At 39.5% G+C, this 25813-nt stretch overlaps 2 protein-coding genes across 2 annotated transcripts in view; one reads left to right on the top strand and one right to left on the bottom strand.

Annotated features, from left to right (window-relative positions):
- cue (Low-density lipoprotein receptor repeat domain-containing protein cueball) overlaps positions 1–25813 on the top strand; it is a 69389-nt gene that overhangs the window by 28003 nt on the left and 15573 nt on the right. The window contains exon 2 of the mRNA XM_029318542.2: positions 8047–8120. Coding sequence (XP_029174375.2) covers positions 8047–8120 — 74 coding nt within the window. The remainder of the gene's footprint in view (positions 1–8046; positions 8121–25813) is intronic.
- Dab (DAB adaptor protein) lies at positions 8514–23491 on the bottom strand. Its single transcript, XM_029318541.2, has 7 exons — positions 22910–23491; positions 19116–19330; positions 18886–19029; positions 15919–16071; positions 15461–15709; positions 14712–14963; positions 8514–14627 (listed from the first exon to the last, which is right to left on the bottom strand). Exons 1-7 carry the CDS (start codon positions 22944–22946, stop codon positions 10329–10331), a joined length of 5349 nt encoding a protein of 1782 aa, XP_029174374.2. The 5' UTR covers positions 22947–23491; the 3' UTR covers positions 8514–10328.

The following is a 25813-nucleotide window of genomic DNA, read 5'->3' as shown; positions in this document are numbered from 1 at the left end:
TTTTTTTTTCGAACGGTACATTAAAATTGCAGGACCAAGGGAATTGGTCCCGTGATTAATATTTAATTTAATATCGAAAAATCGTGAGAGTATTTTTATCTTGATTTTCCAACTTAATCCTCATAGTTTATAAAATATTTACACACGTGGTCGTATTTTATTCAGGAATAATGAAAATAAATCTTACTATTTTTTAATTCTACAGATATTTTTAAAATTATATTAGACATATAATTAAAACAAACAATATTGAGCCATTTATTTGAAATAATTCAATTCGGAAGAAAGACGTTTGAGCCAAATTTAAGATTGTTTATTATCAAAATAGGAAGTGTTCTGAACTTTCAAGGGAAGGCTCTCTAAAATTCATCCTAAAATCACGTAAATATAATTCCAACTGTTCCTCAGCATCTCGCGCGCTGTGTATTTTTTCTAACGATTTTAATTCGCAGCGATTTTCTACTTAGTTTACAATTTTCGAAGAACGTAACTTGACACGAGAGACAGCGCAAGGGTTATGGAAATAACCATGTTCTATTATCGCGTCGCATTTTCATCGTGCAAGTGTTGCAATCAACCAACGACTAGATCCGTAGAATCGCCAACAGAGCGAGACGAGCTGCACGCATCACAAGTTAACTTCCCTGAGGCAGCTCAAATAGAATCTGTATTACGCCAGAGCGGTACATAGAATGAGTGAGAGAGAGAGAGAGAGAGAGAGAGATAGGAAAGAGATGGATAAGAGATAGAGATGGAGAAAGGGAGAGAGACACGTTGATGTACACTAGGATTCATAAATACTTTGATATCCAATTCTGGATTTGCCGACACATTTAATAATTTACATAATTTTATATAATTTACACATCTTAAATTAGGAGAAAGAAATAAAACTCTCACGAGAAGTCACTAATTAAATCTTTTTTCTGCTTAATTGAATCTTAAGCAATTCGATATGATTACGACTCATAAAATTGATATCTCTGTAATTATTTGATATCGTCAATGAATTTCTCACAAGATTTAAACATATCTGAACAAATTTTTCTTAATTTTCAATTTTTTAGTAATATTATAATTTCGCCGAAAATCATCCAAACGAAAATATTTTCCGAAAAGTGCATCTAGGGTAAATGCGGCATTTATGACGCCTGGTGTACAGGTGAGAGGGAGTGATAAAGCCGAAGAGGATAAGGGATGGAGAGCAAAGAGAGGGAGATGGAGAGACCGGAACCGCGATATAGGATGCGGATGCGAGTCTACCTGGGCGAACTATCGGTTCACAGAGCCGAGCCGAGAGCGAATATTGTGTTTACCCGTACGCATGGCTTTGCGGTGCAAATAATCTGGTATTATTGCACTTACTCCACGTACGCGCGCGCGCGCAGGGTGAAACTCTTCGCCAACTGCAGTCGTTTTCCTCCCCGTTCGACTATGCTTCCGCTTCTTTGTTGTGCAGCGCTCTTCGGATTTCAATATCGCTCTCGCGTTAATGTTAATGCCAAACCGTATATATGTATGTGTGCCGTTATATATATATATACAATATATATATATATATATCTGAAATCTCACTACCCGCCCTAATGATTATTGTTCGACGTCTTGCCGCTATGTCGTATCTGTCTATTTGCACTTTAACCCTGCAGAGTTTCAATAATCTGAGAAATAACTTGACACACTTTGATATGGAAATTTTATTCTAGATTGATCAAAGTCGCGCGGATCCAGGGATGCTTCGATGAAGTCTAAGTTAATGTGTTTTATGAGCGTCATTTTTATTCATTGATCTTTATTATAAGATTCGTGAAAACTGATTAATTCGGTTAATCATTTAATCAGTTATTCCGATCGACTAATATATTAATTTTGTTTCTCGAGATTTTTCTTCTAGAATCTAAAGAAGCGATTAACGCGTTAATTTAAATATAAATTTTAATTCGACACTTCTTTCTTTTCTATGTAAAAATTGTACGTACTTGCTACACAATTATTATTTAACAATCCTAATCAAAATAGTAAGTGATCGGAAAAATTATTTATTCGATTAATTAACCGATTTTCAATTAATCGACCAATCGGTTACAATAACGAGCTCTAATATCCACAATTTAGACACAATAATCGTATTTTGCGTACAATACACAAAAAAAAAAAAAAAAGATTCGTCGACTTTCATATTTTCAATAAAAATATTTTCGCGCGATCTTCTCGGAATTTTTCTCTCGGCGGAGAAAATATCGCGGCAAAAGAAGCGTCGAAAGGCTCCGCCTTGCCGATTCAGCGATTACCGCGTCTTAATCTCGAGTTCTGGTTAGGCTAAGACCGAGAGGACAGAAAGAGAGGGTGGAAGACACCCTCTCCCTCCGAAGCCTCACGAAACTCTTAGAGGTTCACCATTCACTCCGTGGCGGATTGCGGATTCCGAGAGTTCCACCATTCGATTCGATTGCCTCTTACCCTGGACTCTCGTATTTACCTCCTGATTTCTCTCTCCCTCCCCCACCTCCCTTCGGGACTCTCGCCCAGTCTTCTCGGACCAAATCTTCCGGAAATTCCAGGGCGAACCGCGCGATCGGGGATGTTCGACTTTATACTAGCGAGAGACTACGTAGCTACAAACGAGACGGAGTGAGTTTGCGCGAAACTCGAATCTAATTCGATTTGCCCAATATTTCAATCGAATAATTGTGCCACGCGAAATGCATATATATTATTTTGCGCTTACAAGGGTATCCGAATATGTGGATTTAAACTCGAAGATACGTATTTTTTGCCAAAGAGAAAATGGAGAAATTTATATTCCCGTACATTGAATAAGGAATTTGTTAACTTGACTAAATCTTTCAACTAAATTATTATTTTGTTGAAAGGTTTAGTCAAATTTTTTTCAGTGTAGCGAAACTGCTCTCGTCTTTCCTGAACTAAAATAATTCTAAAATATCCTTTATCAAATATATAAAATCTTTACATCTACATATCATTATGCAACCTAAAACCTAAAATCCTCAATTTCGACATTCTAGTAAAAAAAAATGAAAGCTAAAGTTTTGTACAAAGAGAAGAAGGAGAAATTTATATTCCCATAGCAAAACTTTGCTCTCTTCTTCCCTGTAAAATAAAATAATTCTAAAATCTCCTTTATCAAATACATAAAATCTTAGAAATATTCTCCTCGCGTATAAGAAAAGGAACATCCATCGGATTAAGAAATCGTCGACGCGTTTCATCTACATATCATTATGCAACCTAAAATCCTCAATTTCGACATCCTAGTAAAAAAATGAAAGCTAAAGTTTTGTACAAAGAGAAGAAGGAGAAATTTATATTCCCATACCAAAACTTTGTTCTCTTCTTCCCTGTAAAATAAAATAATTCTAAAATCTCCTTTATCAAATACATAAAATCTTAGAAATATTCTCCTCGCGTATAAGAAAAGGAACATCCATCGGATTAAGAAATCGTCGACGCGTTTCGTCATCTACATAGCATTATGCGACCTAAAATCCTCAATCTCGACGTCGTGGTCGAAAAATAGAAGGCGGTGCGAGTCGCTTTGCGGTGACTCGAGTACGCGCGGTATAAAGCTCACAAAAGGTTCAAAGAGGAAGAAAAAGCTGAAGAAGAAGAAGAAGAAGAAGAAGAAGAAGAAGTCGAGAGGAGATGGAGCCGGGTAAGACCCGCGAAAAGAGCGAAACGGGAGAAAGGGCGAGTGTTTACTGGCGCAAAGGAACCCAGCTTCGTCGTCGGTTCCTCTCCGCGAAAAGCCAGGCAAGATTATGCCGCCATCTTGGATGTTGGTAAATATCCCGCGCCGAAAGAGAACCTCCAGTCGAGCGAGGGATCCGGCTTGGGCGGAGAAGTAAGCGTCGTCGCTACTCGTATAACGATGTGGTGGCGGTGGTAACAGTAGTTGTGACTTTATACGAAGTGGCGATGTTCGTGAGAGGGTGAAGGAAGGAGGCGGCCGCAAAAGTGCGAAAAAGACGGAAGAGCGGTGAGCTTGGAAAGGGTAAAGAAGTGCGAAGAGAGGTCTTGGTGGCGCAAGGCGAATATATCCCCGCTACAAAGAATACTGTCGGCTTTGCACCTTTTTTCAAGACGTCGTTTTCTCGCTTTGCGTCGAGAAAAACCCTACTCCTTCTCCTACTCGAGAGAGAACCGCGTCTTCTCCCCTCCATTTTCACCCTCCCGGTTTCCACCCTGTTTTCGCTCCGTCTTCTTCGTTACTTCTATCGGTCTCCGGAGATGTCCTCCCTTTTCATCCCGTCCTGCTGCATCGAGTCGAGAAAGAACTGTCATTTATCTGTGCGGTCCAGAGACGGTAAACTGAGAGATTCGTCTTGTCGCGAATCGAGTTCTTCGTATATGACATATTGTGAATTTTTTATTTCAATAACAGATGTTGAATTATTTTAATAGAAAATTTTACTCCTTGGAAAATCAGAAATCAAACTAAATAAAAGTCAAAGAAAAATTAAGCAAAGGCAAGTTTTTCTTCCAATTAATTTGAGGACGAAAATTTACTTTTGACTTGAAACATTATAACAGGAATTTTAGAATTAATTCTGCATCGAGAATATAGAGAGACTACGGAATAATATTTATTTAACAAAGAAATCTCGGACATTTTCCAAAAGAGCGACGAAAGGTTTATCCGAGAACCATCGTGTAGATCAGTTTGAAATCAAATTATTCAAGACGATTGGATCACTGTAGAGTGCTACCAATGACTAATTGAAACATTGTAATAGGAATTTTTGAATGAATTATGCATTAGTGAGAATATAGAGAATTAACGGAATAATATTGATTTAACAAAAAAATCTGTGAAATTTTTGACAAGAGAGCGACGAAGGGTTTATCCGAGAACCGTCGTGTAGATCAGTTCGAAATCGAATTATTCAAGACAAATGGATCACTAGAGCGCTAGCAACGACGACGGGGTAAATGATAGGGGTGGTTAAATTGCGTGGTTCACCCTGTATATTGTCTCATTTGATTTCGCGCAGATTGAAGAAAGACACGGAGGGAGGGCCCGATTGCGGCGAAGCCGCGCGACCGAATCTGAAATTCAATTCAATGCAAATGCACCCCGGCGGGGAACACACTTACGGCTAACCGGCGAACGAGATCGAGCCGATTCGCTTAGGACACGCGGTAAACACTCGACACTTTTTACCCGAGACTTATGAAATATTGATGATACACACGTGTCGGCGCGCCCGATGCTAACGAAGTCGTCGTCATTAAGTGGAAAATGCTTGTCGGCTGAATTATCGGTGTTCGCTCTTCCGTAAGGGGACACTTTATTAATACCGTCGATCCGAGGAAGAAATTATATCGCAATCTAAATTTATCAAAATATAATATCACAAAAATTTGTATATAAAAATATTATTATTAATGATAAACTTCTTTTGGATCGCCTAGACAGTTAAATAAATAAACAAAATATAAGGGGATACTTTATTACCGTCGATCCGAGGAAGAAATTATATCGCAATCTAAATTTATCAAAATATAATATCACAAAAATTTGTATATAAAAATATTATTATTAATGATAAACTTCTTTTGGATCGCCAGACAGTTAAATAAATAAGCAAAATATAAGGGGACACTTTATTACCGTCGATCCGAGGAAAGAAATTATATCGCAATCTAAATTTATCAAAATATAATATCACAAAAATTTGTATATAAAAATATTATTATTAATGATAAACTTCTTTTGGATCGCCAGACAGTTAAATAATCAAACAAACTATTCAACGACCAACTCTGGCATGAATTAATTTTTTATTTTATTTTACCGCGTTTCGGCCATCGGTTTTGGCCCTTTTCAAGTAATTTATAAGTAATATACAAAGATAATACAAAAAGGATCTAACAATATAAATAAATAGAAATTTTTTCAAATACATACGCTATAGATGATTTAACAAAAATTTTTAAATATTATTAAAAATATGAAAAAAAATTAAAAATATTATTACCGAACGCGCAAATCTTTGCAATAGAGTTTTAGCGCTCTTTTATTGATTGTACGACAAGAAAAAGATTTGTTATTTTGCAAGATTTTTCACATTGAATTAAATTCCGCGCAACTTATCGTATTGTAAGAAAATAAAACGCGTATCATAAAAACGTTCGCGGATGTACTTCGAGCAAAACGGAGGGGCGCGCGCTCTTTTTTCTTTCTCCCTCTATTTTAAGCGCCGAGAGAGCACGACGGGCCAACGATCCCAATTACAAACATTTCTCGTGGCTTTTCAGAGTTGCATTTGTCCGAGGAGGGCACACGCCGCTCTTCGCTGCATTTTATAGTTCCGCGCCCCCGACTCTCGCCGAAAGTACTTTTCGTTCTCGAGTGCGTACGAGCACATGCGGGTTGATTTTCTCTTCTTCATCCCCGTGCTCTCCTATACGGAGTTTCCTTCCCTCCTGCGTCACCTTTAGTGATTCTGGGGAGGTACTGAGTCCACATTTACGGATAAAAATACTTTTTATTCCAGGGACATTGTAATATTTTCGAGTCTGAGATAGATTTTTAAATACATTTATCTTTTAAAGATATATTTTGAAGATTGACGCGTTTTATAAACTTGAAAGAGAAAAGTTGCATATTTTAATGTACATATTTATGTTTGATAAAATTTATCCCGCACTTGTCGCGAAAAAAAACATTCTTATAGAAAAGTGCTCGAAAAATGTTCACGCTAAAATCTCGTAATTTCAAAATTCACACTATGGTGCATCGAGCGAAAGAGCGGGAAAAAGATAGTCGAGAGTGACGGCGGGATGTGAGGCCAAGGGTTCGAAGGGGAAAGGGGGTGATAATTTGTTAGCGTGCGCGCACCCCCAAATGCGCGAAATCCCGTCCAAGTGCGGCTCGTACGGCGCATTGTTTCCTTGTTTGCCAGGTGTTTCGAGCATCGCGGCCGAGTGGAGGCCGCGCCATTGTTGCGAGAGAAGTCGTGCAGCCGCTCTCTCTTTCGACAAAGCCGGCGATCTAATGCTCTTTTATCGTGCATTGTGCGCGCCCGAATCAAGAAATGGGGAGCACACACACACACGACTTTGATTGCGCGATCTGAGAATGTCGATGTCGACGTCACCTCGTGACGACTGGCGCCTCTATTATTTGTCGTTTTGCTTTGGTTAAACACGAGCAGCTCTTTCGAAAGAATAGAATATATTGCCAACAATACAGTTGAAAAATGTGTGTTAAATTTAAATGATATATGTTTCAAATGGTTCACAGAAATTTTTTTGCTATAATTTCACTCAATATGGATATATATCTTAAATGGAGACATGCTGTGTTAATGTTACAACACAAAATAAATGCAAAACTTGAAATAATTTAAAATATATTTTGTGTAAAATGAACATATTTTTAATGTAAAAATTAATTAAAATATAATATGTTGATTTTTAGATTTTATCATCCCCACTTATATTATAAAAATAAAAAAACAGAACATATTTATTATGTAAAATTAAAAATAGATGCACACTGTGTTATTTTTACATGTTTTTCAGTTGTTTTAATGCAACATTTTAGTTCCAATAATACAACATATTCGAGAGATTTCTCTCTTCTCAATAAAATTTAGTTTCATGAATTGAATAAATTTTATTCTTATATTAATCATTTTTTTGTCAAAGCTCGATAAAATTTAATTAGTATCATACAATATTATTGAAAATTCTTATTGTCATTTTAATTAAAAACCGTAAACAAAACTGTAAAAAAAGAACTATTTCATTACTAAAGATTAAAAATCGCAATTATATACTTACAACATTTTATCATTCATTAAATCCATCGCTAATTGAATGCGAATTTCCACAAAGTAGCAATATTTCACGTATCGAAAAAATTTATTATATCTCCTTTTCAACTCTTTCTCTGTCTCTCATTACGAAAATAATTATATATGTAAATTTTTCTCTTTGTCATAAGAAGAAATTTATTAAAAAAAAAAAACAATCTTTCTATTATATCATAACTTGACAAGACTAATTATATGATTTCAGACTCGAAATACGTACAAGTGCATTTAAGGGCATCGTTTTCGGAGTGCGAGTCTCGACAGAGAAGCTGTCAAAATGTAAGTACGTTGAATTAAAAAAAATTTTTAATCTTTACATTATTGTTGTCATTATAATTATTATTGAGTGCTAAAAAGATACGTATCGCTGATACGTATACGTTTCACTTTATACACTTGGTGATAAACTTTTTTTTCGCCAACGTCGTCCTCCGCAATTTTTCGTAAAAGTAATCTGTACAGATCTCTTAAGAAGTCGTGTGACAGCGTCGTAAAAACAGCGAGATAGATTTGCGATTATATATATATATATATATATATATATATATATATATATCTCATAAGAGTCTTGACTAATATAAGTTTTTGAGGGAGGGACAAGGAATTGAATTGCCATTGAAGCGGTATTGTCGTTATCATTCTGACGCATACTCGCAATACAGAGTGTCCGAGTAATCATTAAACGGTGATAAATAATTTACTACTATTATTACATAAATACATACAATGTAAAATGTCGGCGTGATCGCTGTATATTTTGGTGATTAGTGTAAAACATTCGTCAATATAAATTATACAAGCAAAGATTAGCAGATAATTATTTATTAGCGATAAATCTTGCACATAAGATCGGATTAATTAGGACAAATATAGATTTACATTATTTATACCTCATCTAGAAATAAAAAATTGTGTTGCGGTTTAATATTTTTATTTTATATTTATTGTAATTTTTTAGAAGTATTATGTGAAAATAGAATTAAACCATAAAAAAGTAATTTTTGAAATAAAAAAATAGATATACTAAAAATATATTAAATATATTAAAAATAAATATAGAAAATAAAATACTATATGTATCGAATAATCACATTGATACAGAATTTATAAATTTTTTACTCCTCTGTAGAAATATTTATTAAAACTAAATTTGATTATCTTATAAAAGCATGGAAATCAAAATTATATTATTGTTTCAGCAAGTTATATTAAATTATATTTACAGCTTCCATTTACAACAAAATAATAATGTTTCTTTTTGCCAATCCGATCTTATATGTGCATAAAATTGTTTAGACATATATCAGACGCTAAAAGCATGACGAACACAAGGCAATTAATAATAATTGTCTTTAACACATAATTCTATTGTCCTTACGTCTCTCAACGAGGGTAATTTTCGGCAGCGTAACCGAAAAGCGAATCGGGGGGAGCTCGCACAGAAGGATACGTGTCGTCGTCGATGATGTACGAACATCTATAATGTAACGTAATCGATCCGTGCTAGTTAAAAATGTATAAAAATCATGTTTTGATTTCTCCCCAAAAAACGCGCGCGCTATCGTTTTATTTCTTCTCTTTCCCAAAACGCAACGCGGTTACGCACACGTGACTAGATAAAAATCGTTCATTCGAAAAGGCAATTGAAATCAAAATTGCTCACTTGCAAATCCGAAACGACGGAAAAATCACCGCGTCGTTTTTTTCGCAATAAATATAAATGAGCTAATAAATATAAATAAATTCACATAATACGCACGATATTAACAATTATTGATTTATGCGATTACGCGATACACGGTTGTATTAAATCACATCCTGATATATCTCTTTCTCTCTCTCTCTCTCTTCTCACATCGTCTCAGCAAATCCTAAACACATCAATAGTATTATATACAGATTCGTTAGAATAGTGACTAGTTTCTTTGTGGAATGGTTGTGTTGCGTAATTTCGTTATTACAATTTTTGAACGTAAGATTAATCATCAATTGATTTTCGAGTGTTTTAGCATTTTTTAAATGATCGAATAAATCGATATCTGCCAAGAAATGCGGACATTTAGATATGCAAAATTAATCGAGGATAAAATATACAAGAAAAATATTGCAATCATTAATAAACTCTGATCTCTCCATCTCGGCGAGCGAGATAATAATAAATCGAACGAATTTCACAGTAACAAAACAAACGTAACAAAAAAAGATATACTTCCACATATTCGTTCCAGTCGCGTTCAAAGCTATGTTAAAATTGCTACAGCTGAGTTCTGACAAGAACCAAGTATTGCTATAGCGATCCACCATTTTCCACCTTTTCTTCCCAGATACGCGACACAACAACCGTCCCAGTCTCTCTCTCCTCTCTCTCTCTCTCTCTCTCTTTCACACACGTGTACACGCATACGTTCAAGTTTCAATTATCTAGTCCACACCGATGTCCCCGAATTCAGTGCGGGATTTTAGCGAGCGTCGTCACGTTTCGACGAATCAGTTGAAGAAGTCGTCGCCGTCGAACGGATCGCTCTCCCTCGCGAAGATATTCACCGACTCCGATTTCCGTATGTACTGATCGCCCCTGGCGGCCTTATTGTTATTGTTGTTGTTCCCGGGCCCGTACTTGCCCTGCCTGGAATTCTTCAGCGGCAACGTCGTCGCGCGATGATCCGGCACGTTGTCGTCGAGCTCGGACTTGAAGGCGAAGGCGTCGTCGTCGAATCTCAGATCGCCGTTGAAGAAGGAGTCGCGTCCGCTGTCCTCCGAGACGAAGCCGTCGACCGGCTGCTGCTGCGGATCCTTCGCGGCGTCGCAGGGCAGCTCCTCCGGCGTGGCCTTGAACTCGGACGACAGCCTCGGACGGTCGGAGGCGTCGCTGGACGCGCTCGCCGTGGGCGTGAGATCGTCCTCGAAGTAGCTGGATCTCTTCCCGTACTCCCGTCTCGGGTGTTCCTTGGACCCTCTGATGCCAGACGAGGGACTCACGGGTGGCGGCGGTTCTCGCTTTGGTTCACCCATCTCCAGTCGTATTCGCGCGTCAATCGGTGCCAGGGATTCCGGGACACCTGGACATCCGGTTCCGGAAGATGGTTCCGCGTGCTCGACGCTCTGCGCGAAGTCGTCCTCGAACGGGCTCTGCGTCTTCTGGGTCTGTCGCGTCTTGTGCCTGGCTATCCGCTTCCGATGCATCGTCTCGCTCTTCGAGTCCGGACCCTCGGACCAGTAAGGTCGCTCCACCCAGCTGTCGTACTCCTGATCGCTGCCCCAGTAGCTCTCGCGACTCCTGGAGCGCTGCGAGGGCCGCAGATACGGATCGGAATCGTTGTCGCTGCACTCGGATCTGGAGGCGCCGCCGAATTTCCGCGAGTCCGGGTACAACATGTCACTGTTACGGCCGTCGTTCGCGCTGTTGGGCCTCTTCGGCCAGTGTCTCTTTCTGCTACCAGCTGGATTGTACCTGGGCGAGTCGTCGCTCGGCCGTTCGGACCCGTACTCCTCCTCCCAGGACGGGTAATCGTGAGGTCTCTCTCTGCTCTCGCGATAGTAATAATACGCCTCTCTCATGGGATAGTCGGCGTCGGGAGGTCCTCTTCTACCCCAGAATCTACTGTCCTCCTCCCATCGTCTCCTCTCGTACCTTCTCCTGCTCCATCGATCCTCTTCGTCGTAGCCCATACTCTCCTGACTGCCGAATCGATCCTCCTCGTTCCACAGCATCAGTTTTCGTTTGCGCTCGTCGTCGTAGTACGAGCTATGAGCGTCTCCGTGGCTCCAGGTGCACCGTTGCGGCGGAGGCGGCGGCTTCGACCGACATTTCCAGTGCTCGTACTGCTCCTCGTCGTCCTTGTAAGGCTGCATCTTCCGATGCGGATACCGTCTCGGACCGTCGTCCTCCCACTGACTCTCTTCGTGCCAGGGTGACGAATCGCGCGGCCGGTGACTCCCGCCGCTACTTTTGCTCCAGGGTGCGCCGCGCGATTTTCTACCCATCCTGTCGCGGAAGCTGCGATCCCGCTTCTCTCCGTCCTCGTAAAACGATCTGTCCTCGAAGCCCGGCGCGTCGTATCTCGGGTGACGCGAGCCGGACCAGAACCTACCGTCTCCTCGTCCTCTACCGTTGCTCTCCTCGCTCTCCTCCTCGTCCTTCCACTCGTTGTCGCTGTCACCAGAATGCCGATACCCGCCGCTACCCTTGAACGGGACGTCCCTGTGGAAGTCCTTGCCGTCCGGGGACCAAGGTGACGTGCCGCCTATCGATCGTTGCCCCTCGCAGGACGATCTGTCGGAGGAGCCGAAGATGCCCGTGTCGAACTTGGCCCAGTTGCTGTCCTCCTTGCTGTCGTCCTTGTCCGACCGCGACGTCTCCGAGAACGGGCAGAACATGTCCTCGAAGCCTGAAGACGAAGCCGGCGCCGGCTTGGTATCCTTCACGCGATGCATGTCGGTGTTCAGCATCTTGATCTCCTCGAAGATATCCATCGCCACAGCCTTCAGATCGATCGACTCCTTCTTGGCCGAGATATTCGGGCTGGATGGTGGCGGGAGATTATCCGAGAACAGATTCAGCAGCTCGATCTCGGCTAGACTCTTCGGCTGGATCACCGGGGAGGTCCTGGCCGGGCTCATCATTTCCTCGTCGTCCTTTCGAATCGGCGACGGTTCCGGTTCGCCGATAATCTCGCGCAGCGCGGCGTATCGGTCGCTCGACGTCGATGCTGAGGACTTGACTTCCGTCGAGGATCTGTCGGCGACCGACGAGCCGTTGGTCTCGTCATTCAGGATGTCCGAGCCGACTTTATCGGACGACGTGCCATTGGCATCGCTTCCCTTTTCGGAATTATCCGCCTTCTCCTCCGCCTCCATAATGGTTTGCGTCTTCTCGTCATCCTCGACGTCTATCTCCGTCTGCTGAACCGTGGACGAATCGGAGGTGATATCCGCGTCCGCCATTATCTCGCCCTCCTTCTCGACGTCTTTATCCTCGGCTTCTAGCGCTCGTTTTTGCTCCGTCAGACTCGCGAGGGCATTAATCGTCTTGTCCATCTTTGCTATAAGTTCCTCTTTCAACAGGTTCTCGCTTTTGGCCGATAATTTGACAGTCAAGCTCGCCAGTGAAGCTATCGAATCCAAAGTACTGTCGCTGGTTCGTACTTCCGGTTGGATCTCTTCTCCATTAATTTGTCCGCTTTCGTTGGACGCCTCTTCCAACTCGGCCATCTCCTCCCTCGTCTCCTGCTTCAGCTCTATCTGTTCCATTTCCAACAGCTCTCTGAAAACCGCGTATTTATCGTACGTAGAATCCTGCTTCGACTCCGATTCGTAACTAGACTTGAAGGATTCCGAAGTTGTGAAAGAAGCCGAATTCGGGCCGGGCGTCTCGAGGGATTTCGACGCCAGCGAAGACAAGGACGAGATCGCAGGTTTTGGCGGAACCGTCGGTTGTTCCTTCGCCACCGACGGATCCGCAGGCTCCTCCGCGTCGTCGGCGACGGTCTCCTTCGTCGACAGACTCGCCAGGCATTGACTGAGTTGCGTCAGGGTCAGACTTTGCAGCTGTTGAACCGTCATTCCTAAACTGGAGGCCAGCTTTTCCGAATCCGTCTGGGACGACGCCAACTGGCTAAGCGTGATGTCGAGCGACGGTTTCGTCTTCTTGGACTCCAAAACCGAAGCGGGAATACTGCCGGTGAATGACGCGGACATCAGCGACGTTGTGGATGGCATCATCGTGCTGAAAGAGTCCTCGAAAGCGGAAGCGGTGGTCGTCGTGGATGTAAAATCCGAACTGGCCGACATTTGCGGAGGCGGACTGAAGTTGTCGTCAAACTGATGGCCTTTCGTGTCCCTCGGAGGACTCTTGTTCTTGTCTCGGATGATTCTGGTGGGTGACGGCGAGGCCTCGCGCTGCGGAAAATCGTATTGAAAGTGTCCATCTGTGTGCGGCGGTCTAGGAGGCGGCCTCGTACCTCCACGGATGCTTTGTTTCTTCGGCGGTAAAGGCGGTGGATTGATCAGGATGCTTCCTGCGCCTCTGGGCGGCGGTTCTGGCACCAGATCCAGCTCCGCGCTGGAACTAGACAGACGAGAATTCGCGTCCGACGAGCAGGAACGAAGCGGCGACGCCGGCGACTCGTTCGGCACCGAGAAGTCCACCGGAAATTTGTTAGACTCCACGGACTGAGTCTTCCCGGCCGGCAGGTCGATGTCGAAATCCCTCTTTCGCACGGACTGCAAATACTTCTTGGGACTCGGTAACTTTACCAGAGCCTGCGTCGACTCCGTGGAGTCTCGGTCCATGCTGCGGAGAACCGAGCTTCCTCCCGAAGCAGTCGTAGATCCTTTAGACGTCGTCGTCGTCGTCGTCGTTGTCACCTCCTCCGGCGGCAGAGATACCGAGAGAGGCTGATGATGGATCGATTTCGCAGCCGCATCCTTCTTCGGCGGCGAATCGATTCTCTGCTGGGAGGCCGACTGATTAGCCTCGTTCTCGTCGAATCGATCGAAGTTGGCGAAATTGCTGTCCTCGCTGTCCCTCGACGACATTTCATTTTGCGACTTTGTGGACTCCAGAGACTCGGTAGTGACGTTGAAGTTCGTCGGGAAGCTGTCGCTCGAATTCGTAGACACTAGATCTTTGAGAACTTTCTTCGGCGGGTTTTTCAGGTGTTGAAAGAAGTCCTTCTTGTCCACGTAAGGCTTGATCAGACCTGTCCCCAGCGGATCCAGCTCCGTGAAAACGTCGATCTGCGGACTCTTCGTCTGGGTGTTGCGAGGTGTAGTTTCTGTCGAGCTCTGTAATATATACGCGAGAGATCAGAATGTGTGCGATTTTTGAGAAAAATGTAGAACGAAACACAGACATAATTCGACACTTACGTCCTCCTGATCTTTCTTCGCCGCTGCATTCTTATTCAAGTTTACCAGCTCGTTATCGTTGAAGAGATTCTCGGCCTCCTTGTCGAACCAGTGAACCGAACTCTGCGGAGGCGGCGTTTTACTAACCATCGTTGTCGCCGGACTAGAACTAGTCGATACAGGTGGCACTGGGACGGTATGTTGCCTCTCCAAATGTCCCCTTTTCGTCGACGAGGGTGGCGGTGGTAAAATCGGCCGAACTGTGTCCTGAAGCTGCGTTAAATTCAATTGGAACGTCGAACAAATTCCAAAAAATCACACTCTACAAACAAGCGTGTAAGAAAGTATTTCAACACACAGTACATGTGTAATTCGGTAAATGCGTTTCAAATGCAATGTTTTATACTTGCAATAAAAAAATTATATAAATATAATGTATAATTTAATTTAATTTACTCAAACTCATTCATGAATTTATTCTAAATACATTATATAAGCTTCTTTTTATATATACAATAACATATGAGAATTGTTCACAATAGCATTAAAACAATTACATATATTTAAAAATGTACGAAAATAAATGGTCCTTTAATAATTATAAAAACTTTATAAAATCCAAATAATAAAAAATAATTCTAAAAAAATTCGGTAAAAAAGTGTGTAAAACGTTACTACAGAATTACACACACAAAATGTTGAAGAAGTACACGCTTGTTTTTAGAGTGGCAATCTCATCCTCTTAAGATATTTGCATATACCAGTCGTACCTTCATGTTTGCGAAAGAATCACCGAAAGGATCACTCTCGAATAGATCGTCGGTAGACGGCACGGGATTCTCCGGCGTGATTTTGTCCATCTGGTGGATGCCCTGCTGCAGCGAGTTTAATTCAAATTGCAGATCTAGCAAATCCGCGATCACGCCGCTCTGGGATTCGCTCTTACGATCGGCGGGTTTGTCGGCCTCGCAATTATTCGTGCGAAGTCGATGAAACGAGGATTCGGTGCCAGCTGCACCCTGCAACAAATCGTTACAACTCTTCCAGCTTCTGTAAATTACATCATTTTTCTTAGTGCCTATTTAATGCTGGGTTTAATTAATAATAGAGAGTGTGGATAAAAAAATCGCTGTTTCGTGGAAATAAAGTTAAAAGTGCGAAGACTCATCTGAGAAGAATTTTAAGTATCTCTCTATGACAGCAATTATTTTCGAGGCACTGAACTTACTTTGGTATCAGGCGCTGGCTCAACGAAAATACCGCTGGCGTGGAATTTAATCGCGTTAATGGCATTCTGCTCTATATGCTGTTTCGCCAGCTCGATTTCCTTCTTCTTCAGCTCGAACACTACTTGGAACAAGTCTCGCATCGCTATCACCACCTGTCAAACAAATTTTACACTTTTATCACCTTGTGCGATACGTCAAAACGAACAGAAACATATCATTTTGAAAGTAGAGATTTATCTCCAAGATATTTTTGCTCCGACAGTTTTTACCGAGATAGAGTTTCAAGGAATTGAATATGCAATTTTTCAGAAATTTCCTTCTCGAAAGATGTAATTAACAGCGATAACAAAATTTATTTCTTAGTGAACTTTTTTTATCATCAATATTTTATTTTTTATGGAATATTTTTCAATATATATTTTTATATCTAGTTTTTTATCGAATATATTATATAATTTATAATTTTTATATATTATATAATTTGTTATCCACTATATATTAAAAAAAAAAAGAATTCTGTTCTTATGTATTTAATTGATAATCGATTCGCACTTTGGAAAGATAAAAGAGAGAGAAAGTTAATTCTGAATTAATTGTTTCTTCGCGAATATCAAAAAAATAGAAAACATTATTCGCCCTTTCGGTCGTTCATTCCACCCTCGCTCGTGCAACATCACCCCTCTATTTGCCGCGATTCTCTGTACGTCGGTTAAAAGCTCCAGCAACGTGTCAAACGCGACCGCCGTACATATACATATATATGTATATATATACGGGCGAGGATTACCGGAGTCGTTTACAGGAGGCGAGCGCAGAAATTAAACTTGGAAATTGAATAAAGGCCGTAAGATTGTTGAATTAATTTGCCACCTGTCACGCAGGGCGTGATTTCATTTTCCCGGCGATGATCGCCGCTATTGAGTTGAGCGCGAGTTGAGGGCCCCAACAACTGTGCTCTCTCTTTCTCTATCTCGATCGAGAGCGAAAGTCTCTCCGTTTAACAGAGTTAAATATATTCCCTGATTTATAACGCGATCAATTAGTCGTCGGAAACTTCTATTCGCCGCATTGCATTTAATATTCGCGTCTTGTTGAAAAAGTTAACCGCGAACGCGCTAACGTATTGCGTGAATAACTTTATAACAGAATATTTTGTAAATGTAAATGTAAATGCATTGAAAGAGAGAACATTTTTCTGCAATTATTTAGATAAAAAAATATAACAGTATTACGAGATTAAAAAATAATTATATCTGATGATGAGGTCTATATTTATTTATTAAAAAGAGCTCGCATTAATATCACTAGAATTACATTCCATTAATTTAATATACATATAAGGTAACATTCCCACGCAACGTTCTCCCAATCGATTACATTTAATTAAACACGTTAGGTACACGGAGAGAATTTTTTTTTAGAATTTATTCCATAATCGTGGGATAATATGGTATTTGATGAGTTTTCTGCTTAATATTTATGAGTTCTTTAATTAATATTTACCACAATAAAAAATATTAATATAAAAATATAACAGTAAATTTTACTATATATAATAAAATTAATTGAACATATTTTATATTTTATTATAGATATTAATACTTTTTATTTTGGTAAAAATATTAATCAGAGAAACTCATAAAATTCTTCCAATACCACGACATTGTCCCACGATTACCACGGTTTTCAGAGTAGATTCTAAGACAAAATTTTCTCCGTTTACGCATATATTAATTAAGCGCGATCTTTGCTCTTCCTCGATGCAAAAAAAAAAAAAAAAGAAAAGGACAAAGCTCAAAGGGTTGCGTCCGTGAAATCGCGCGATACTCACGCGCACAAGAGTGGGATCTTCGATGGATTTGAATATCAAGAAGTTGCTCGCCCGATCCCTTTGAACGGCGCATGAAGCGAACCGTAGATAATCCGGCAACAATCTCCCACGCGAGACGAGGACTCGGCTCCGTGTAATGCAATTATTTACATACGCGTCCGGGATTACGGTCCCGCGCCCGGGGTCGATATATTGCTTCCTCTGGATTGGACAAATATCATTCTAGACTTCGCTCCCGCCGAGGGTGGGCTCTACCCCGCCGCGACTACTCGTTCCCGATAATTGACACACTTTAACCGCGACGTAGGAACGCGAGCTCGTAATCGCTTGTGCGTGTTCTCGACAACTCTCTCTTTGATGCAGACCTTCAAAACCGTCGTTGTATATAGTACACAGAGAGAATTTCCTCTGAGAATTTACCCTGAAAATCATGCTAATCGTGGGACAATATATGATATTCGAAGAAATTTATAAGAGTTTTTCTCATTAATATTTTTTATTATTTTTAGTAACATTTTAATTAGAAAAACTCTTGTAAATTTCGTCCAATATCATATATTGTTCCACGATTAACATAATTTTCGAAGAGGAAAGTCTCTCTGTGTACTATATATACAACGACGGTTTTATTTAATTTATTAAAAATAATAAAAAATATTAATTAGAAAAACTCTTATAAATTTCTTCCAATATTGTTCCACGATTAGCATGATTTGCAGGGTGAATTCTAAGAGGAAATTCTCTTGTAAATTTATTTTTAATAAATTAAAATATATAAATAGAAAAATAAAAGAAAAAAATTAATATCTACCACAATAAAATATAAAATATGTTCGATTAATTTTACTATGTATACATAATAAAATAGACAGTACATATTGTACATAAGAGTTTCTCTGATTAATATTTACCACAATAAAAAATATGAATTTGTATATATAGCAAATTTCATTATATGCATATTAATATTTTTTATTGTGGTAAATATTAATCAGAGAAACTCGTGATTTTCAGGGTAAGTTCTAAGAGAAAATTCTTTCCGCGTATAAGATTTGATCCACAAGATTACGTCGTTCTGTGTATCTTATAATAAAAAAAAATTAATTACTTAAAACGAGGCAAAGACGAGGCCTACCTGACTTGCCGCTTTATCAGTCTTGATGCCGAAGAACCGATGTCCGGTGTCCGGCGAGCCGAAAATATAACCGAAGGCTCTCGAGTCGCTCATGTCTTGAGCGATAAACGATATTTTATGCACCGGATGATGGTACAGACAGTCCTGTGTGGAAGATAAGAATACGATTATAAATGATATCCGATATCCATTGCAGTGTAAGGCGCGGATAATATCGCGAATAAACTCACCCCCGTCTTCTCGTCCCTCAAACGAAGCCCGTCTATGCTGACCTGAACGGCGATTCGTTGCTTGTGTTCACCGGCGGCGCGAATCGCCATCTTCAGGTCAGCCAAGGCCGCCTGGCACATCCGGTCACCGCGTGCTTCCGATACCTCGAGAATACCGATGAGTTTCGCCTTGAACGATACGCCCTCCCCAAGAAAACGGGTTGGGTCATTCTTGACTGAAAACGAAAACATTTTATATCACTCTATAAACAAGATCTGGAGAAATTAATCGAATTCAATTCATTCGTTCGAGACGTGAATTAAAAATAATATCGCATAATTCTAATTATCTTGTGATCGATTTTGATTCATTCTAATTATTTTGTACGATAATTCAAGATTTGTGTCATGTGTAAATTTGCTGCATTTTTCTCCCCTTTATGAAACAGATGAAAAATACCAGATATATACGTAATAGATTTTTGCACACAATTTCTATTTATTTTGTATCGATTTATTAATAGTGCAAGATTTTAGAAAGTAGCTTACGTGGATCATTCTTGACTGATGTGAAATAACGAAAACATTTTATTACTCTATAAACAAGACCTGGAGAAATTAATCGAATTCAATTCATTAAAGACGTGAATTATAAATAAATATCGTACAATTCTAATTGATTCCAATTATCTCTTTATAAAACAGATGAAAAAATACCAGAAATATAAATAATAGAATTTTACACAAAATTTCGATATTTATTTTATATCGATTTATTAGCGCAATAACACTTTAGAAAGTAAGCTTACGTGTCACATTGAAACAAAGCTCGGAATAAAGTTATCTAAAGTTAAACGATCCACGATCTGAAGTGGAGTAGTTTTACCGCTTCTTGGTCACAAGTTTCAAGTTGTTTTCCGCGAATTGTTTTTTATTCCGCACCAGTCGCCAAAGTGACGTGAAAGCATTGCTAAACACAAGAAAAGAGAAGCTCTTATTGTGATGTCACGACGTGTGGGCCCGATTCAGTCTCTCGTGAACGAGGCTCGGATCGAATGATCGTATTTGGAGCCATGGGGGTCCACGAGGTGGACCTTCCGAATGCATTAAACCGATAATCGATCGTCCGTGCAATCAATTCGACCGGCCCCGGGACTATAAAATGAGAGAGAGAGAGAGAACTCCGCTCTCGAGAATGATCCCCCGTCAACGAAGAAGAGCGTTAAAATTAATAGCTCGGAACGGAAGCCGATAATTGGGTCGGATACCTATTTACAGCTTAGCTGCCGTAATAATGCATGTCATTTGTAATTGTGTTTTAGTAATGGAAGTAATATTGTCGTACAATGTCCAAGTGTTTGATATATCCGGCAAACCGGAGCTACATGCGTTATAACGTCGCGGTTTCGATAATTAGCAAACGTAATTAATTTCAATTATAATGTATTGTATAAATTGTAAATATTGTTCTGAATATTTTTCTTTTTTTATCGCTATTCGCGAGAATATTTATATATTAACTGTACTACGGATAGTCGATTTCGATGAAGATATATGTTCAAATATACACAGAGAGAAGTTTCTCTTAGAATTTATCCTGAAAATCATGCTAATTATGAGACAATATTAGAAGAATTTTTATATAAGAGTTTCTTTAATTAAATATTTTTACCACAATAAGATATAAAATATGTTCGATTAATTTTATTATAATATAAAATTAATAATAAATGTATTGAATTCGCATAAATATTTATCTCAATACTGCCTTTCAAAGGAGATAAATATTTAGTTGTTTCAAATAAATGAATTATTTGACAGTATTGAAATAAATATAATTATTCATTTAATAACTTTTTAAGTAAAATTTAGTAAATTAAATTTTTTATTCTTACTATTTTATGTTGCGATAATATTAATCGGAGAAATTTAAAATTCTCCCAGTATTGGCCCACGATTACCATATGATTTTCAGGATAAATTCTAAGAGAAAGAACAATAAAAAATTCGAGAGGCGCCGATCCATCATGACTTTCCCTCTTTCTCTCTCGCGCTTCGAGACTTCTCTCGCTACCCCTACGATTTTAATGATCGAAGCCTGTCGTCGCGTTTGTTCAGAAGGTGCTCGTCGATTTCGAGTGGAGAATGCCAACTGTCGGCCCTCGATAATATATATTTCGTTCGGTGCCGATCCATCGAGACTCCTTCACGCGCTCCGGGTTCCTTGCTTCTCTTACTTTTTGTGCCAGATGCGACCTGCACTTGGTCCCGTTTTGTATCCCGCACCTCTATTTCACAACAATTATTATTGCGAACCGCGAGACGAGACGATAAAGCAATCGAATAAAGCGAGGACTGGAATCGAATTTTTTTTATCATTTTTTTTTTTAATAAAAAAACAATAAATTCTTCTCTCTCTCTCTCTCGCACATTGTAGCTAAGAAAAAATTGTTTCCACAGAGATTCTAGCTTCAAATTTGCAAATATTGATATTTCTGGAACTTTTCTCTTTCTCTCTCATTTAATTACCGAATATTGATTTTATTTATAATTTTTTTTTTTTTTCAATATATTCTGTTAATTTTTTTAATATCAATGTAATTTGTATTTTTATATAATTTATATACTGTGCAACGAGATACGCAATAATGGAGCACTCGGACGTGGCAAAGAACTTTGCATCGTCACGTGAAAAAATTGTGTCGCGACAAACTATGATCACCTTTGACATTTTCATTAAAAAAAAAAAATCAGATCGAAGGGGTCCGGCTCGATTCGAAACTGACCTTTTTATTCATCAGGATATCCTGATGATATCGTATAAAATATTACATAAGACGAAGATCGTAATTATTGCGAAAAGTCATGTAATCGGAGAAAAAAATATGTGAATAATAAATTGCTGTGATTAACGTCACTCAACAGGAAGCCGATCTACTTAAAAAACATATATGTAATGATTATGACTTGCATTTTTTTTTTTTTACAATTCATTTAATTCCACTTTTGCGTTCTCGTATTTCCTATATTGGAAATATGATCAATACCTCATATTCGATACTTATATTACACAACTCGTAATTACTAAACCATCAACGTCTTTAAATTATGTATTAACGAGAATATAGGTAATACCGACAAATTAACATCCCTCCGCGAAAAATTAACAAGATACCCTCGCTGTAGAATAATTTCCAGCTGTCTCTCAACTTCTTCCCCACGCAATAATTTTTTTAGCTCGCGAAAATAATGAACGTAAAAGAGAAAATAAGGAGACGAATGCATTTTCGCGCTGCCCTCCAGAAAAATTCAGTAGTAATCTCGAACACGCGCACGACACAGCTGTCGACATCTTATGGGGAGCCGACAATCGTGTGATCGAAGCCGACGAGGAATTCGCTCGAATGGTAAACGAGGGGGAGAACTTTCGCTTTTCGCACGAGCAAATTCGAGGCTAACGCGAGATGATTTTTCGCGACCTTCGGTGTCGCGTGCGTCACGCATCATGCGAGATGATGCGTCGCAATTGCGTAGCCAGATCTCCCGATGCGAGACGCGACCCTGTCCCTCTAATACATATACGTGGGAAGCCATATTACGCGCCCCTAACCACCCCTAATGTATCTACAGGGTGGTACCAGAAGCGCCGACGAGCCCGACTCGTCGGGGAAATTGGGAAACGACTCGACAAAGAATTTATGAGATTCTTCGCGAGGAAAAAAATTCGCAACACAAATCTATATATTAAATAAATATGATATCGCAGTGAAGAGGAGAGACTCGCGAGTCGGAGCGAGAATCCGCTCTCTACTCACACTTGCACGGACTGTTTTTTTTCCGTAAGGTCTGCATCGGTGGTCCCGCGTAGACGACGAAAGGAGAAAAACCTCGGTGCGAGGGGACGAGGAGAATTTTTAGCCTAACTTTCTCCTCCCGTTTCTTCCCCTATATCTCGTGGAACCGGTCTCACCCTCTGCCTCGAGGTTCGTACCCTCGTAGGTCGGCACAGTCGGGGATGATGCGATCCTCAGCACGGACACATGTCGTAGCACATCGGTCTCACTCTCTCCCTCTCTTTCTCTCTCTCTCTCCCTTTCGCACCGTTACCCCCAGCCAGTGTCGCACCCCTCCGCGCCGTAGAATATTTCCCGTGAGCCGAGAGAATGCGTAAGCGCTCTCCGGCGGCGCGCGTATACTCGGTGTATACTTCCGGAACGGGCACGGGCATCCGGCGCTGACGGACGGTCTGCTTCCACGACGTGGTCAGGATGGGACCGAGGAGGCGCAGCGAGGATCGCGAGGACGCGCCGGGACACGGTTCCGCGCGCGCGGCGGCGAGCGCGTGTATCCGCGCGCGCGACGTAAAAACGCGGAGGAAGTGACAGCTGCCTCCGCCGCCGCGCCACACCGGTACGGCGCGGCGCCCATGCTCTTATTGATCAATAATATACGCCGCCGCCGCCGCCGCCTGTCTGCCTGCCTAGTACTCCACGTCGTCGCTCCGAGTCGCACGATTTTCGATTTTCCGGAGCTCGGAGACTTTCGTACAATTCCCTGAATTATTTTTTTTTTTTTTTATTTTTATTTTTTACCCGGGTTTTTTGATTCAAACTGGAAGCTTCTTTGCACCCTCTTCATCCCTCTTTATTTAGCTTAGAATGTAATATATAATAGTTGCATAATGAAAAAATCCGTGAGTTTGAGTACATTCACAATATTTTGAAACTTTACAAGTTAATGATCTTGTACAAGGTGTGGCTAAATAGATTTAGTCTTAAAAAATATTAACATACTTTTTATTAGTGGAAAATTATCCAACAAGTTTCATTTTTTTAATTTGTCTGAAATTTAGGGAAAAAAAACTTCCTTCCAGGGAGGGATATATAAGAGTATATGTGCTTATATACATAAGGAATCTTCTTAATTTTCAACAAAGAATCATCTCCTAAAATTTTTCGCTTATTTAAATACCCCTCCTGAGTATTTGCAAATTTTGTAATATTTTTTTTGGAGAAATATTTTATTACTTGACTGAATTTGTAAAAAAAAAAAAATAAAGTGAAAATTACAAGTATTGGTCTTCAAATATTAGAAATGCAATCAGGATGCAAAATTTTTTTGATCCAGTAAATGGCTGAATATTTTAATAGAGCTGATTCTAATCTCTGGTAATTTCTCGTTTTCTTGTTTGGATCTCTACAATTTGTGCGCAATTATTCAGTGCATTATTTTTATTTCTAGAATATATTTATTGTTGTTAGACATATATGTCTTCGAAGCACTTTATAAATCAAACGTTCTTTACTTTCTCGACTTTCTCTTAAACATGTTATTTACACTTTCTATAACGCATGATGCTTAAGCAAGATTATAATTTAATCCATTGGTTTACGTTGCTTTATTTTCTTTCTCTCTCTCTCTCTCTCTTGAGATTTTTTAATTAATTTTTCCAGCAAGCGTTTAAAATATTGTCTACAAAATGATCCTAATAGACCTAATAAACCTTGATAGACCGAAAAGAATTTAGAATATAATGAAATATTATCGAAATATTATTACGCATATATTGCATCATTCTAAAGTTATAAAAGATTTAAAATAAAATCCTTTTTGACAGCTAAATTTTAACTTTATCTAAATATGTCAAAGTGCAGTTTGCAATATTTTTAACAAATTTTTTTATCATTCTAATGTTATAAATATTTTAATGGGTAAAATAACATTTTTTTTTAATCTTAATATTTTAACATCTTTAATACTCCATCTTTTAATTCTCTCATTTTAATATTATTCTAAAACTTTTACATAAAATGTTAACCATGCGTCAATAATATAGCGTACCTTGATAACAAGATTACAAAAGATATTTGCTTATCAGCAGCGGATAGCAACGAGGTCTGTACAAGAAGCTTGTAACAATTTCAAACTTTGTGTTAAGTTACAACATTATTATAAAAGATCCTTAAAAGAAATCAGCTTTCGAGATATAATATTATAGAACAAGGATTAAAAAATTCAAGAGAGAAACTCGAAAAGTTAGATATTATAATCGCATATTTTCAAACAATCCAAAGAATCTAAAGAATCTGCTTATTATAAGTACACAGCATTACTTTTTATATATATTAACATTAACTTTAACTAACTTAATTTGGAAAAGTTCATTTTTTTACACGCATTTTAATTGGAATGCGCAAACAAGATCATTTTACGTCATTCGATCAAATAAAAATAACATTTTCTTTTGAGCTTAAAAAAGCTATTACAAGATGATAAGTCGTTTTTTCCTCCTGAATATTTATGCAGTTGAAAGAAAATCTTTGAAAAGTCGTTTGAGATCTAAAACGAACGAGCGATCGTCTATCGATTTAATCGCGTCGCGTCAAATAAATTGCGCCAAATCCGTAATGAAGCTCTCACATTTCCGAATAGGAAGAACCGCGGTAAGGATTCACTCAGCTTAAATGAGGAGAAGAAATTTGACGTATGTCAGCCACGAGCCACAAATCGAGACACGCGATCGCACAATGGCGTAGCGATCGATTAGATTTTCAATTTCGAGACATTTCTGACATTCGACTCCGAATCGCGTATAAAATACATAAATAATATCATGAAAAAAAAAAAAATAAAACAATCTGTTGACAGAAATTAAAGCAACGAATAACAGATAATTAAATATTCTGTTATGCGAGATTCTCAGAGAGGAATTCTTTGCA

The sequence above is a fragment of the Nylanderia fulva genome, unplaced genomic scaffold (assembly GCF_048542155.1).
Source record: "Nylanderia fulva isolate GAGA-0341 unplaced genomic scaffold, ASM4854215v1 Scaffold2, whole genome shotgun sequence".
Classification (NCBI taxonomy): domain Eukaryota; kingdom Metazoa; phylum Arthropoda; class Insecta; order Hymenoptera; family Formicidae; genus Nylanderia; species Nylanderia fulva.
The sequence above is the reverse complement of the archived record's forward strand: the minus strand, read 5'-3'. Positions and strand labels throughout refer to the sequence as shown.